Source organism: Salvia hispanica, chromosome 6 (assembly GCF_029641045.1).
Source record: "Salvia hispanica isolate PSC_SH4W2 chromosome 6, Shi_PSC_v1, whole genome shotgun sequence".
In the NCBI taxonomy this organism is placed as follows: Eukaryota; Viridiplantae; Streptophyta; class Magnoliopsida; order Lamiales; family Lamiaceae; genus Salvia; species Salvia hispanica.
In genome coordinates, this window is record NC_142697.1 from 2,765,723 (window position 1) to 2,781,850 (window position 16,128).

At 33.4% G+C, this 16,128-nt stretch overlaps 1 protein-coding gene across 1 annotated transcript; it reads right to left on the bottom strand.

The window, feature by feature from the left end:
- Positions 1-11,289: 11,289 nt before the first annotated feature.
- On the bottom strand, positions 11,290-14,332 carry LOC148923041 (S-type anion channel SLAH4-like). Its single transcript, XM_089062108.1, has 2 exons — positions 13,532-14,332; positions 11,290-11,726 (listed from the first exon to the last, which is right to left on the bottom strand). The coding sequence occupies exons 1-2, from the start codon at positions 14,282-14,284 to the stop codon at positions 11,469-11,471; spliced, it is 1,011 nt and encodes a 336-aa protein (XP_088918234.1). The 5' UTR covers positions 14,285-14,332; the 3' UTR covers positions 11,290-11,468.
- Between the last annotated feature and the right edge of the window lie 1,796 nt (positions 14,333-16,128).

Sequence of the window (16,128 nt, forward strand, 5' to 3'; positions counted from 1 at the left end):
TCACGCATGAGTGTTTTTCACACACATCACACATCACACGCACACACACCACACACACACACGCACACCGAGGTACGCACACATACACACACACGTTCCACACACACACACACATGCATCCCATATTCATCAATTGTTTTCCCCTTCACTCAATCTAAATGCATGTGGACTCAAGAACACCGATTAATCGGTTAGATGAAGAAAGATTAATATAAAAGTACCTTTTCTTGCTAAAACGAACGGTAGAAACAAGTAATAGTCTTGATTCTTCAAAGATTCTTGAGTTTCTAACTTCAATTCTTCTCAAAGGATGAAGAAATATTGGAGAAAGTGGAAGAAAATTTTGAGAGAGTGGGGAGAGAGGAGTGGCGTGATTTTGGAGAGTGGGGGGGGAGGGCGATTTTTTTTGTGATCTAGGGTTAGGTTTTGCCTCTTATTTATAGAGTGCAAGATATAATCCCATAATTAAATAAATAAAAGATTTGGAAGAGATATGAGAGAGATTGGCGTTAATATGGGTGAGAAATAAGGGGGTTTCGAATTTTAGGCTATTTAATTAGCCTATGATTTAATTTAGATATTTCACGGAGTAGAATAAAATATCACGGAGCAGAATAAAAATAATAATCCTCCCCAAATAATATGAAATAGGCGTTTTTTTATTGGTTCCCCACAAGGAATAAATTTCAAATATTATTTAAAATAAGATATGGCAAGATCTCCTTAGATATGGTAAGATTTGCTAGGATATTTGAATTTATTTATGGAAGAGAATAAACAAGGGATCAAATAATATAATAAAATAATCCATTTTCCCATAATATAGGAGATTTTCGAAAATCTCCTTGAAACCATCATAGGGGCCGAAAATTTCATGAAATAAATAAGGAATAGTTGGACTTTGGATTTAATTTGGATAATTATCCCAAACAATAATTAAATCCAAGAAAAATAGAATTTCTTTTCTACAAAATAGGATGGGTCGAAAATTCCATGTAAATAAATAATGCTCCTATTTAATTCTCACTCATCCCTTAGGAAAATAATTCACCACGATATTATTTCGCCCTGTATCAAATTATTCACATATTCGCATCACAAAATCCACCATTCAAATTTCACCGCCACGTCACATTTTCAACGACTTTGACCATTCCACGACCACGTCATATTTTTCACAATATTGACTATTCAATAGCCACGTCATATTTTCCACAAGTTTGACTATTCAACTCCATCTCAACTCCAAATCGCAATTAGGTCACAAGAAATCATGCAATAAATTACTCATAATTAAATCCACATATTTCATAGCATTAAGAGCATTTAATGCGAAAATTTTCACGTCTTAAAAATTAGGGTTCGAAAAAGTGGGATGTTACATTAAAATTCTAAAATTTAAAAATTACATAATTTAAAATCATGTGATGAATTAGGTATTTATAGAGGATTTTGAGATGAATTGGAGGATAAAAAAATAAAATATAAAAAAAGAAAATAAATGATAATGTTTGGGAAAGTTAGAAATATTTATTAATTTTAAGTTTTTCCCTATTTAAAAAAAAAATAAAGATAAATTAACGAAAATTGTAAGTACAAAGTGCCCTCTCAAATTTGAATAGGATAAGATCAAACTATTTTTAATTGATAGCATCATTAATTACATATTTTATGACTAATTTGACCCCATTAACAATTATAAGAGGAAGATTATACTATTATAATTTTCCTTAGTTATTTATATATTTTTAAAATATTTAATTGAAAATTTTCAATGTTATTAAAAAGATTCACAATAAAATTTTTGGATAGAACAATCATTCATAGTATATTAGCAGAAAGTTTTTTTATTCGTTTTATTGTAACTATCAAAATGATATGAAGTTAAATAAATCGTTCCTTTTCTACAAAGTAAAAACTGGGAAAATACTCTTTTATTTGAAATTTCTCTCGTATTATGCCATATATATTTTTAAAACTACTGCTTTTTTTTTTTTTAAATATCTAACTTTTAATTTCAAGTATTATATACATATTGGTAGATATTTCAAAAAAGAAAAATTATTCGTTTTCCAAAAAAAATTCTTTAAAATTTTGTTAATATATTTCTTTGTAACAATAATTTTTTTATCTTTTAAATATTATTTTTCTAGTATGTATACTATTTATTTCTTTTATCTAGTGTAATATACATTGATAAAATTTCAAAATGAAAATTTTATGTAATTAAAAAACTATTATCATTGAATGATATTATATGGATATATGACATTGCTATAAAATTTTATTAATAATAGAGGTCAGATGATAGGAGATTGTTTGACTGGATCATATAATACAATCTAGTACTAATATATAGCTTGTGCTACACAAATTGATAAGGTAACGAAAAGTTAAAATTATATGATAAATTACTATAATTTTAATATTTCACTAAAATATTTTAAAATTAGTTTCATAATTATTTCCGTATTGCATTAAATAATATTCATAATAGAGATGGTTGTATGGTAGCAACCCGTGGCGCCCAACATGTGGTATATTCTTTAATTGTATGGTGATCAGATAAATTATATAGTGAATAGTATATAATAAACCCTTATAATTTTTTTAAAACTCATATCATAAAATTAGTTTTTTATTAATATTTTGATATATTTTACGGTGCATCAAATGATAACATAATATAGCTAATTCGATATGGAAGGTCGTCGCACTTGGCGCTTACCTATGCTCGTGATACATTCTTCAAATGTATGTTTGTATTCAAAATATATATTGTATATACTAGATAATTAAATCTTTCGTTCATGTGATCTTGACGATAGTATCAAATGACCATATATTATCATAAGCTTCAAATTATACCAAATCACAAATATTAAAATAATTTCAAATAACATATAATGTACGTGAGACCCAAATTTTAAAAATATACAAATTAGTTTTTATAATAAAATGATAATTTAAATGTTTTTATGAAAAAAAAGTTTAAAAGAAATGTTTCACAGATAAAAAAACGTTAAGCATTGAAGGAAACACTAGCAAACTAATCTTCAAATAATTTCATAGCAAAATTATATCCATTTTTTAATCAAATTTTTTAAGTATCAATGTTTACTACTCCCTCCATATTCAAAAAATAGAAACATTTGAAACGGTACGGGTTTTAATGCACAATCGGTAAAGTGAGTGAGAAAAATTAGTAAAGTAAGAGAGAGGAAATGAAAAATGGCTAAAGTAAGAGATATGAAGAGAAAAAATAGTGAAAGTAAAGTTAGTGGATTGTGGGGTCCATGTCCTAAAATAGAAAGATTCTAAAATTTCTATTTTTAAGGAACGACCTAAAATTGAAATAGTTGCTATTTTTTAAAAACAGAGGGAGTATTTATTTTATTGTATTCTTTTTTTAAACTCATGTTTCATATTTTTTTGCTAAAACAATAAAAGCATAATGTAAATTTTTGTTGAAATTTCTAAAAATCAAATATTTTTATCAGAAAAAAAAATTTAAGTACAATATTATTTTATATTTAGTTGAAAATATTATAGTCCATCCCTTAATTAACAGGAAGGGTTAAAATGTAAAATTAAAGTACAATTAAAATAGATAAGGATCCTTATCTGATCAACCGAATACGAACCCAATGATTTTGAGTTAAGTTGGGTTAGGTTCAAGTTATCCGATAAGATATTTTAAAAAAATATTACTCTCCCTCTGTCCTACTGTATGCGACAAATTTATTTTAGACACAAGTTGTTAGGCAATGGTGTTTAGTGGTTAAATAAAGAGATAATAAAGTAGAGTAAGAAAAAAAAAATAAAGAGAAAAATTAGAAGATCGGAGGATAAAGTAAGAGTGGAATAGAGTGTAGCTTTTTGACAAAAAAGGAAATGCGTCAAGTTAGTTGGGACAACACAAAAAGAAACACGTCTCACTTATTGTGGAACGGAAGGAGTATATTTTAATTTTATTATTTCAATTAAAATCATGATAAAGTTTTAATTAAGTTATAACAAGTTTTAATAGTGTAATATCAAATTTTATCGAGTAATATTAGATTTTAATTATGTAATATTAAGTTCAGGTTGTTATGGTATCGTGTCAAGCTAAATTGTATCGTAACGTAATAACGTTGACGGTAGGACTGATAATTTTCGACATGACACGAATGTGATACAAACACACACGAAGTTAATTGGCGGAACCTAATAAGAATCTGATGATTATAGGTTAGGTTAGGGTTTAACCTTATTGAGTTGGATTGATAATAACCTAATTGCACGATTTGACAGCTCTAATATTATGGAGTTAATGATGCCACAAACCGGTGCGAAAGTTTGTTTGATAATTCGAATAAAAGTTTCAATGAATTTAAAATTCAAGAGAGATCAAATTATGTTAATATTAATTTCAAGGCATCTAACAATGAAACCTTTATATATGCAAATAAAATCACAAATATAATGAAAAAAAAACCTTAAAGAAAATAACATAAAATGAAACTTTAATAGAAAGAAATAATACCAAAGTCAATTAATATGTTTCCATCTATTTTTTTTCAATTTAGAAAAACAAATAAATAACAAAACAATTTAAGAAATTTAAGGAACTTAAAAAAAATGAAATTAAAATAATTAATTCCAACCTTGCATATACATATCCTCACAAAATTGTGATATAGACAAAACTAATTTCTAATGCCGAACCATCAAACTAAAAAATAGTATTTCATTACTAGACAACATATAGTTCATTTTAAGATCATTTTAGTACAGTCTTTCTACAATGAAGTAAAACGATCAAATAACGAAGGTCATATAAAATGAAGCAAAACGATATAGAAATGAAGTATATCGTATGCTTGATTTATTTTATCCACTAGATTAGGAAAATGGATGGCTGAGATTTGGTCTCTAGTTCGGTCATTAAAATTAGTTCGGCATTGAATACAATGTTTATGTACTCCCTTTGTGAAGGAACTGGCAGCGGAAGCGTGCAGGGATTTCGAATTGCATAATTACAATAATTAATCGAACAAATAAATCACATAATAATCAGATCTATTTAGCATATTATTTAGACAAATTCTATTCGCGTAATCCTCACATGTATCATGCTCATAACTTGAATTAATCATGCTTTAAGTATATTGAAACCTAAAACATGCTCTTCTACGAAGCAGAAATAATACCTAATCAATTCTCTAAAGAATTGACGATGGCTAGTGACTTCTCCACGTGACGCTTTGAATACTAGACCACGGATCTTCTCTCTGGTTCCCGAACTGTACTCCAATATCAGTGTGGGCTGATCTCACCGGAATACTAGGACTTAAATAAAGAAGACAGAATAAATCATACTCCTAAGAGGAGAGAAATTTCGATCCCTACTAAGAGAGGGGGACGAAAATTTGAGCAATAATAATTATTTTATCTGTGTCCTTTATTCTCCTATTTATATTAAGTTCCTTTTGGGCCCAGACAAGGATCCGTGGAAGGTTTTGGATATGAGTTCATCCAATTTACTTTTTACTAATTAAATTGAACCCACAATTTAATATAAGCTTTAATTGGAATATTACGAGCAACCACTACAGAAGTAATATTGAACTCTCCCCATCCAAATCCGAAATTATAAGTAATCCGGGTTTCCGTTTTTACTTTCATTTCCCGCACTTAAGATAAAAATGTCCATTAATTAATTAATGTCTGCTATGGACTTAATTAATTAATTTCTTATTAATTCCAAGAGTGGACTTAGCATGAAACACTTATTTATTATTCATAGAGTGATCAAACTCCAACTAGCTAGGTTCCGAATAATAAAACCTTGTTTCACGCTCCTCTTGAGGACATTATCAAACGAGACTCATCTCGCACACGATTCAATATAATAGCAATCCTAGCACCGCTAGATATTAATCACCACTACCCAATATATCAGGATTATTGGGTTACGAAAAACCCGCACCATTTGATAAGTCAAAGTAATGCATAATCAATACCGTATGCTCAATGCTAACCTACATTGGTTAAGAAACAAATATTTATCAAGACCTCGCCTTTCAGTAGATAGCACAAAGACAAGTCTTGCTGTTAGATCCGTTCAGTGCTTTACCACACCAATGTCATCTTATTTCAATAAGGCTTAGAAATATGCGGACTGACATTGCAACCTTTCACGATGGATAGTCTAATTCCATTTAGGTCGTGAAATTCTTCTTTTTCTTTGTTTAGGACTGACCGTGTTACCTTAAAGTGGACGCCGCCCACAACCGGTCTACTAAAACAAAGACTTAGATTTTGTTAAGTTAACTTATACATTTAAACATGCAATTAACATCTATTAAATGTAAAACATAACAACATTATGACAAAAATAATCTATTTTATTTCTTGGAAAATAAAATAAGAGTTTTACTGTATTCAATCACTCGAAAAACGTGATTTCTATTATACAAACTCTAACACTCTGTCCCACTAAAAATGAAACGTTTTACTTTTTGGGTTGTTCTATTAAAAATGAAACGTTTCCTAAAATGGAAACAACATCATCTCTACCCTTTCATTTCTCTTACTTTATTCTCTCCTCGTTAACTCACAAAACAACACTACATAAAATCCCATGCCGAAAAGCAAATGTTTCATTTCTAATGGGACAGAGAGAGTATTAGTCCTTTGCTCAGGGGCGGATCTACAGTCATGAATAGAGGGGCAATTGCCCCACCTCATATTTTCACATTCACGTGTATATTGTACTCCCTCCGTCCCATAGTAGATGTCACACTTTTCTTTTTAGTTTGTCCCACAAAATATGTCACATTTCCTCTTTTGGAAAAAGTTCTCTCTCACATCAATTACTCCCCCCATCTCACTCAAGATGACCACATTCTTGAGTGGCACGGGATTTTAGGAAGTGTTGTTAGGTGGAATAAAGTAGAGAGGAAAAGAGTAGTTGAATATATTAATGAGGAGAGAGGAGAGATGATGTTATTTCCAAAATGGAAAAGTGGTCATCTTGATTGGGACAAACAAAAAGGAAAAATGGTCATCTTATATGGGACGGAGGAAGTATAAAATTATATTTTCTCTCACCACTTAACACACAAAATAACATTTTCTAAAATCTTGTGACATCTCCCCAAGTGTGAAATTTACCTTGGGACGGAGGAAGTATATTTTATCATTTTTTTCTTTCAATTTCTCAATAAATGCCCCTCCACAAATTCTTAAAATTTCCTCATACATAAATTTGCCCTCCCCTTATAAATTTCTGACTTTGCTTTAGCTTCTCGATAGGGGTGTGTTAGGGTCCTTACAGCATCTTAGTGTAAAACACAGCACTAATCACAGCCCTTGGACCATTAGATTGGATGGTTGTGATTAGTTACATTATCATACTAAAAATCTACATTATTAGCCGAGGTACATTATTAGACTAGACATGTACATTGTAAGACTAAAACTGTACATTATTAAACTAAAATGCTACATTATTATCCGAGCTACATTATTAGTCTAAAATTCTACATCATTAGATGACACGTGGCATTAATCTAACCGTTAGATCATAAGATCCAATGGACTGCAAGTGTTTTGAGTTTTACTTATACTTAGCGTTCTGACCTGAATACATCCCTCTATATATATATATATATATATATATATATATATGAGAGCATTAAACTCCTATTGCCCTCTTAGAGTTAAGTTCCAACACAATCTCATCCATTAGATTTAAATGGTGGACGGTCCAGATGATTTAATATCTCAGTCCGTGTTGCATTATTTATTCAATTGGTGCATTATAAGGGTAATACTGTAAAAAGACATTAAATTACACACGATTCAAAACGGCAGGTGCGATAATTAAGCGAGATTTCGATTGACCTTCCGTCTTCCCACTCTCTCTCCCTCCAAACCCCTCACTCCACGATCAAAATCTCTCTCTACCAATTCCCCCCATTTTCAAAACCCTAGCCGCCGTTCCCCCCATTCTCCTCATTCACAAACCGCGTCGATCACCGTTTAAACACCCTCCGGTCGACGGTTCTCAGTTGAAGTGTGTGTAACTACGCGAGCGACAAGCATCATCGATTCCACAACAGATTAGAGTTGCCAAAGCTTGGATTTTTGGTAAGATTCCCGTCTAATCCTCGATTTTCGCCGTTAAAACACCAACTACTCGACGATTCACGGTGTTCTCCAAAACAATTTCACTGTTTTCACAAAAGCTTGGTCGATGTAATGGTTTTTTTTTTTGGGCAGTTTGTTGACGACCTGTAATGGTTTTTTTTTGGTTTTTCTGCCAGAACACAACCGTTCTACAATTGTGTACTGGAAATCGTAACCAATTTGAAATTTTGTTCGTCTAACAACAGACCCACAATGACAAAAAGAGGACGGCCATTCAAATCCCAACCCACCCAGGCTGCAGGTGTGTAGTAGATTACATTTGGCTTTGTAATTCATGGTGTGGGGGCGTGAATTATGGTTTATTTGAGCTTTGCATAATTGGGATGCATTTGTATTTACATTACTTGTAGCATTATATGCCGGTTGATATACATTATATGCCAATTGACATAATTGGTGTAACAAATGCATTATACAGACCGTCTCGTACATTATTGAACTTTATCTGCTGCATCATTTAGGTTTCCTTAAATTGTTGTGGATTTATTTTATGCTACATTATATGGACTTGTTTGATACATCTTTGAAGTTTTTTCTAGAATCATCAAATTCAGCATGGCTTTATTAGCTTCCTGCTATCCATTATTTTTTTAGTGGTATCCTTTTAATTAGATTTTCTGTGCTTTATATGACTGTCTGTCCTTCATGTTGTCCCTTACTGATATGCACATAGACACCTTTTTAAAATTGATCTGTGCATTATATGGGTGCATGTGTGCATTATGTAATATATATTATGCAATACATTACAAGCATGAGATACATTATTAATGCAACGAATTGAACTCCTTGCTTATTCGGCAACAGTGAAGCAGCCAAGGGTGGACTTCGAGGAAGCTGTTGACGATGTCATTCCTATAGCTATAGCACAAAAATTCCGGCAGAGATTGGCCGAATATTGTAACCAAATATTCTTAATGTAGGATAAGGGAAGACTAATGTACAAATTTGATATAATTATGTAACCAAATCTTCATAATGAAGGATAAGGGAATAATAATGTACAAGTTTCATATAATAATGTAGGTGAAACTAATTGAATGTTGATAAGGTAATGTAATTGTTTAATAATGTAATGTAATGGATTAATAATGCACAAGGTGTACCATGTACTGAACCAAAAGATTCGAATCGTAGTATAAGGGAATAATAATGTGCATAATTGATAGAATAATGTAGTTTCAACTACATGAGTTTATTAAAGTGACTCTACTGTATAATAACTGAAGTGTAATGGCAAACAATTAATAATGTGGTTTTAGTGGGTAATAATGTACTATAAGTGACTAATAATGCACTAGGTGTTAAAACCTTTCATAATTGCAGTGTTCGAAACTGATCTGAAACCCAAGCTCATGGAGTGTAAAGAATAATAAAGACAATGGGAAAAGCAAAACATATAACGCAGTTTGCAAAAATAAATCAACATTTCCTCTTTCCCTTCCGCAGCTCTGTGTCGTTCTCCATCTCTTTAAGCATTCGAGAGTCATGACGTTCCATCTCGTCGCAAGCCTTACAACGTCGAAGGGGCCTAGTAGCCTCCTTTATAGCCTTTTATCTCTTCGAAATCAGACGGCTAGCTGAGCTGCTAGCGTGACCCTTCGTCTTTACAACATCCGGAGGATGGACCTGTACGACTTCAGGCCTTTCCATTCCATAAAATCCAACAGCCCGAGCATATACATCGTAGAAAGCGAAAGCAAAATCTAGCAATTGAAACTTCAGACCGACTACCGGCTTCAACTCCGGAGAACATTCAGGTACAACGAACACTGCATAAAATCATAGCAAAAACGTATAAGGAAACATATACATTACAGTACAAAAAATCTTACTAATAAGATAAAATACATTATGCAAAGATATTTGTACATTATATTCATCAGAATACTAAACTCTAGCCGAGATGAGAACTAAACCCTATAGGAATGGGTAAAACTCGTCAAGTTTGAGGGCAAATGTGTTACTTACTCCATACTACACCCTAGCCCCAACGATTGATAAACCCTAGGGGGAAGGATTTAAATTGCGCAAAAAACTCAAACACTGCCAATGTTACCGTATAGAATAACAACAAAAACTGCTCCGAAACATATACATTACAGTACATACATCGACCATTATTGATTTGATAAATTACATTACAAACAGATATTTGTGCATTATGTTTGGCAGAAAAAACTACACCACATAGGTTACATGAAAATTCGAGATGAGAACTAAACCCTATAGGAATGGGTAAAACTCGTCAACTTTGACGGAAGATGTTTTACTTACTACATACTACACCCTAGCCCCAACGATTGATAAACCCTAGGGGACAGGATTTAAATTGTGAAAAAAACTCAAACACTACCAATGTCACCTTAAAAAAATGACAACAAAAACTGCTCTGAAACATATACATTACAGTACATACATCGACCATTATTGATTCGATAATATATTACAAATAGATATTTGTGCATTATGTTTGGCAGAAAAAACTACAACACAGGTTATATGAAATCTAAACCCTAGCAATAATGGCTGAAACTTGAAAATTGAGTTAATAAATTCATACTACACACCCTAGCCCCAATGATTCCTAAACCGTACGGGAATAAATAAAACTACTGTCAGGGATTGCAAAAGAGTAAGATGAAAGAGCCGGATTTTTTAAAGATTACAACAACGTTTGAGAATCAAAATATGAACAAATTAAATTACCTTCTTCCATTGTTGGAGAACAAGAACAAAATTCACAAAGGGTCCAACTTTTTCGATTCTTGTAATTCAATAATTTCTACAACTTAACGATGCATTCCCGACTCGAATCTTCAAGAGAGGTATCAGAGGTTTTTGTCAACAGAGAAGAAAAGATTTCAGTTTTGAGAGAGAAAGATTTAGTCTAATTCAATGACAAAAACCGCTGTGATGAATTGATAGAGAAAATCAAGCAAGTTTCCATAACTAACTCCATTGTGAATTCCTAAAAGGCCCTGCTCGAATTTTAAAAACAGTTTAATTAATTCCATGTGGCATTATTTTGGACCATAAGATCTTGATATTGAACCGCCGAGATTCAGTTGAACAATTGAACAAAACATATAAAAAGGATATGAATAATCCCTATATATATATAATATATATACACTGATGCACATAGCCATGTGCAATCTACTTTACACGTTCTTTCCAACAAGTCACTGAAATCACTCACAAAACATATATCACTAGAAATTAGGTAAAAGTCCGTTGATTGATAAAAGTAAATCTAGTAGCATGAGCTAGTTGGCAGATAAATAAGTAGGAAAAGTAGGACCGAAGAGCAAGTTGGGGTGGAAAGCAGTGCAAAGCAGCAGACCAAATATGACCAAAACAGACAAAGCCGAGAGGAAGAGACGAAGGGCATGAGCGACTCCATCGTTCACCTCCTGCGCGTATCTTGTGGATGCCAGTGCAAGTATTGTTATCGGGTACGAATACGCCCACCATGCCACGTTGAATTTTCTCATTGCTTTCTTGAATAGACACGGCCTGCATATCTTTTTTTTTTTCCAAACCAAATTAGATACTATTATAACAGACATTCAACTTTAAATTATTAACATGGAGTATTTTTTAATTGCAAATTTAGTAATATGAGAGATCTAGAAAATAAAAGTGGTTGAAGTATTATTGGCAGAGAGAACGAAGAACAATCTCATAAGAGATTAAAAAATTATCAAAAAAGAAAATGAACTATTTTTGTGGAACTTACCAAACTGAAAAGAAATAATTTTATGGGACAGATGAGTATATTATGAAATTTATTTTTTAAATGCATCTACATATTTACTGATCAAAATCATAATTAAATTAAATTAGGAGCAAAATAACGATAAATTAGAAGTATTGGCATATTTGTAATGGAATATGGTTTTATTTAGAAAAGAAAGAAAAGATGATTTGTAGCCGAGTAGTAATTTTGGTACTATGATGCCCGACACCAAGAAAGAAAGCCTAACGCAACTAGACAAGAATATGCCAAATTGTTCTTGTACTATTGTGGGGAATAACTTATCCAAAATATTGTTTTTATCAAATAAACTTGTCATTTAGAACTGAGCATTTGAATTTTGCTTATATTTATCAGTTTTATCCATCTGAATTGTGGGGGGTCAATTTTCCTGCTGACGTGCTTAAATGGTTGGATTTATCTCTAGAAAAGTCACAATATACTACTAGTAAGTTTATAGTACTATAGTACTCTCTCCGTTCCCAAGATAAGTGACTTATATTTCTTTTTAGGGTGTCCTACTATAAATGATCTATTTTCATTTTTAGCAAAAAGTCACCTCTCTTGCTTTATTTTCCACCTACTTTATTCTCTCTTCTCTCTTCTACTTTTCTCTCTCTCATACTTTACCCTCTCCATTTTAACTTATTTAAATACCATTCCTTAAATCCTATGCCCAAAAGAAGTAGGTCACTTATCTTGGGACGGAGGGAGTATACAATTAGCCTTTTCTATGCACAGATGTTTAGGCCTATATTTTATTCATTGGACGGAAAAAAGTTCAAAAGGCTGGATGGTAAATTTATAAAAGCTAGACTTTCTAAGAAAAATACTACTTGTATTATCTTAAACTAACATACTTTTTCATTAAATATCAAGCACATACACTAAACAAAAAAAAAGTTCAAAAGGCTGGATGGTAAATTTATAAAAGCTAGACTTTCTAAGAAAAATACTACTTGTATTATCTTAAACTAACATACTTTTTCATTAAATATCAAGCACATACACTAAACAAAATATAGTGAATTTATATTAAAAAATGGTAAAGATTAACATAAATACCAAACCCCTTTTTTGATACGGTTGAATGGAAGATACTACTTCAATTCTATTCATTTGAACAGGTACAATGAAATGAAAATAGTACCTATTTTACTCTGTCTTACTTTGTCATTTTGACATTTTAGTACTTTCCATAATAATAGAATTATTTCTCTTTTAGTAAAAGTCAACACATTTCTCTCCACCTACTTTACTCTCTCTTACTTTTATCTCTCTTCATCTCTTTACCTTTTTCATTATCCACTTCATTCTTTATTTACATAACTCACCTAACACAATTTTTCTTAATATCCGTGCTGAAAAGAAACGCCTCCGTTACTATGGAACGGAGGGAGTATCATTCTATTCCAACTCATTCCATGTCAGAGTACGACTAACTAAAAAGGACCTAATTAACTAGCGGAGATAATAATTAAGTACTCCATCCATTTACGACTTTTATTATACGCTCTTCATCCCATAAAAAACATGATAACGATCAAAATAATGAATATAGCAGTGACTTACCAGTGACGTAAACAGAAAAAGCGAGAGGAAAAACATCATCTTCGAAGCGGTATCAAACCTTCCAGAAATAGAATACCACGCCAGGCTAGCAGCGCTGGGCGCCGCAAAGAAGAGGAAGAAAACCGGGCGCAGAACCACCGGCAGCACCTCCCCTCCGGAGAACCGCTGATACAACGTCACAAACAGCACAAGATAATGCACCATCCCCAGCGAGAACAGAAACACCGACACCTCCCGCCACCCCATTTTCGAAGCCGCCCTCGCCCCCACCAAGTTCCCCACCACGGAGAGCTGGCTGCTCGGGTTTGCCACCGCCGTCAGCACCTTCCTACCCTTCGTGAACCACTGCCCGTAGATCTTGACGTCGAGGACGACCACGGGGACGGCCAGCACCACGAAGGAGGCGTGGGTGGGGGCCGCGAAGGGGGCTGACTCGAGGATCAGGAGCCACGAGATCCATGGGGCGAAGAGGTAGTTCACTCCGACGTGGTGGGAGAATTCGGCTTTGATCATGTGGAAGAGGAAGAAGCATCGTAGGAGGTAGAGGAGGGAGAGGAGGAGGAGGATTGAGAGGGAGAAGGACCATAGGATGGTGAGGAGAGGGAATGGGATTTTTGTATCTTTGAGTAGGATTTTCCATAGTAAAGCTTGCCATCCGAGGGAGAGGGCGATTCGGAAGTAACCGGCGTGGGTTCTTGTTAGTACGGTTAGGGCTATATCTTTGCATGATTTTTCACTACTTTGAATCTCCATAGCTTTCTCTTTTTTTGTGTGTGGGTTTGTGTTTTGAAGAGAGGATGGCCTAACTTTGACTATTAATATAGGGCTTGTTGAGTGAAGTAGTACATATGAGATAAAACAAATAAAAAGGATAAGTAAAAGTGCTAGATAAATTGTTAATTGATTTATTTGTTTTGTAGTGAAAAAAATGGATTGAGAGTGGTCAAGTTGAATTTTGCAAAGTAGTAGTACAAAATTGGCTAGTTAAGATCTCCTCGAGCAGTGGAGGATCTGCGGCGTGTATAAGATATTTTAATTGCTTGTTCACAAGTTAATTTAATTGAACTGATTAAACAAACATGCTCAATTCCAACTAATATATATATAGGCACGTATCATTTGAGTATTCCTGCAAATTAAGCCAACAATTTAATTCCTTATAAGAAGCATTTCACCTGACTTTAAAATCTTTCTAGGGGTTCACTAGTATTTTAATAATATGATCTTGAAGGACCATCCACTTTAGTCATTTCGTAAACTTTAATCCTTAAAAATCCATAAAAACACTATTTTTGTTGCAATTTTTTCTGTTTTCGTACATGTTACAACATCAATCACTCGCAACCCTGGTCCGACCGGATGGAGGCTGGAAGAGCGGTTGGATCTTGATGTGTGTGAAGCAAATGTTCACTCTAAACGCCCTTAGGCTTCGTACATTTTATTGTGTTTCTGGACTCATATTTAGACTAAATTTCCTTCTTAGATTGAGAATCGAGGTGAAAATGAATCGATGACATAGCTCGGATTGAGAACAAGCTTAAAGTAAAAGTCGTGCAAACTGCGTAGTTTGCACGGAACTCCAGCTACAATTCTACCCGGGCCGATTTGATGTGAATCCGGGAAGTGCCAAACCAATAGAAGGAACGAAGGCATCCAATGAACCACACCGGAGCTGGGGTCCATTTCAAACATCAATATACCTATCAAGATAGTGTCCAAATTCTCTTCTAAGACCATCATTGTCTTCATCGTCAAAATAGCTTCACGTGAGTACCTTACACGCCTCAATCGGAGCCCGGATGAGAGAGTTATGATCGTTTTAAGAAAGTCGCGTAATGCAGAAAGAAACACGCGGGCGGGTGTTTTGCCAACCCGAAAACACCCGGTCGGGCGTTTTTGCCGAGAGATCAAATTTTGTCCAGAAACTTCACCCGGGCGGGTGAAATGAGCCGTGGGAATCACCCGGTCGGGTGTTTTGTCCGGAATGTGACTTTTTTACCAAGACTTGTTTTGTTTTGCTTCTTTTTAACTCCTAGTATAAATACTCTTGCTAGGGTTCATTTCAAGGAGCTTTTGAATATTTGTAAGAGACAATTTCTCCATATTTGAGAGCTCACCTTCTTCATCTTTTGAAGACTTATCAAATTCCTTCGGGTTGCATTCGATCTTTTACCGGGCTAAGATTGATTGTAAAGGTATGCTTGCTAGTTCTTGTGTTGCTAGTTTGTGGAGCCATTAGGTGTTTGTATGTGAAAGTGCCTTTGGGATTTCTTTCTTGTTTTTCACCTAAATCATAACACTAATCCATCCTCTATTCTTTTATCCATTTTTCTTGTTCCATTTCTTGGTTTATCTTGTTTATTTGTTGGGTTTATTTACAAGAATAAGTTCGGGGCAAATTAATGAGTCTTCAATCTAGAAGATTCACATTACGATTAGACTACCTAGTCTTTGTAACTACCCACCTTCCGCCACACGATTTTCAATTTATACAACCACTTTTTGAGCAGTTATTGACATTCTTCCACACACGAAAATTGAGAGAAAGGGAAGAGCGAAGAATAGGAAGAACACCACGCAATTATGGTTATAGTTTC

Bases quoted from the DNA above. Each gene is read 5' to 3' on its own strand.
- LOC148923041 (XM_089062108.1), bottom strand. From the start codon at position 14,284: ATGGAGATTCAAAGTAGTGAAAAATCATGCAAAGATATAGCCCTAACC. The intron at 11,727-13,531 runs GTAAGTCACTGC...AAAAAAAAAAAG, and splicing joins TTTTTCTGTTTACGTCACTG to ATATGCAGGCCGTGTCTATT.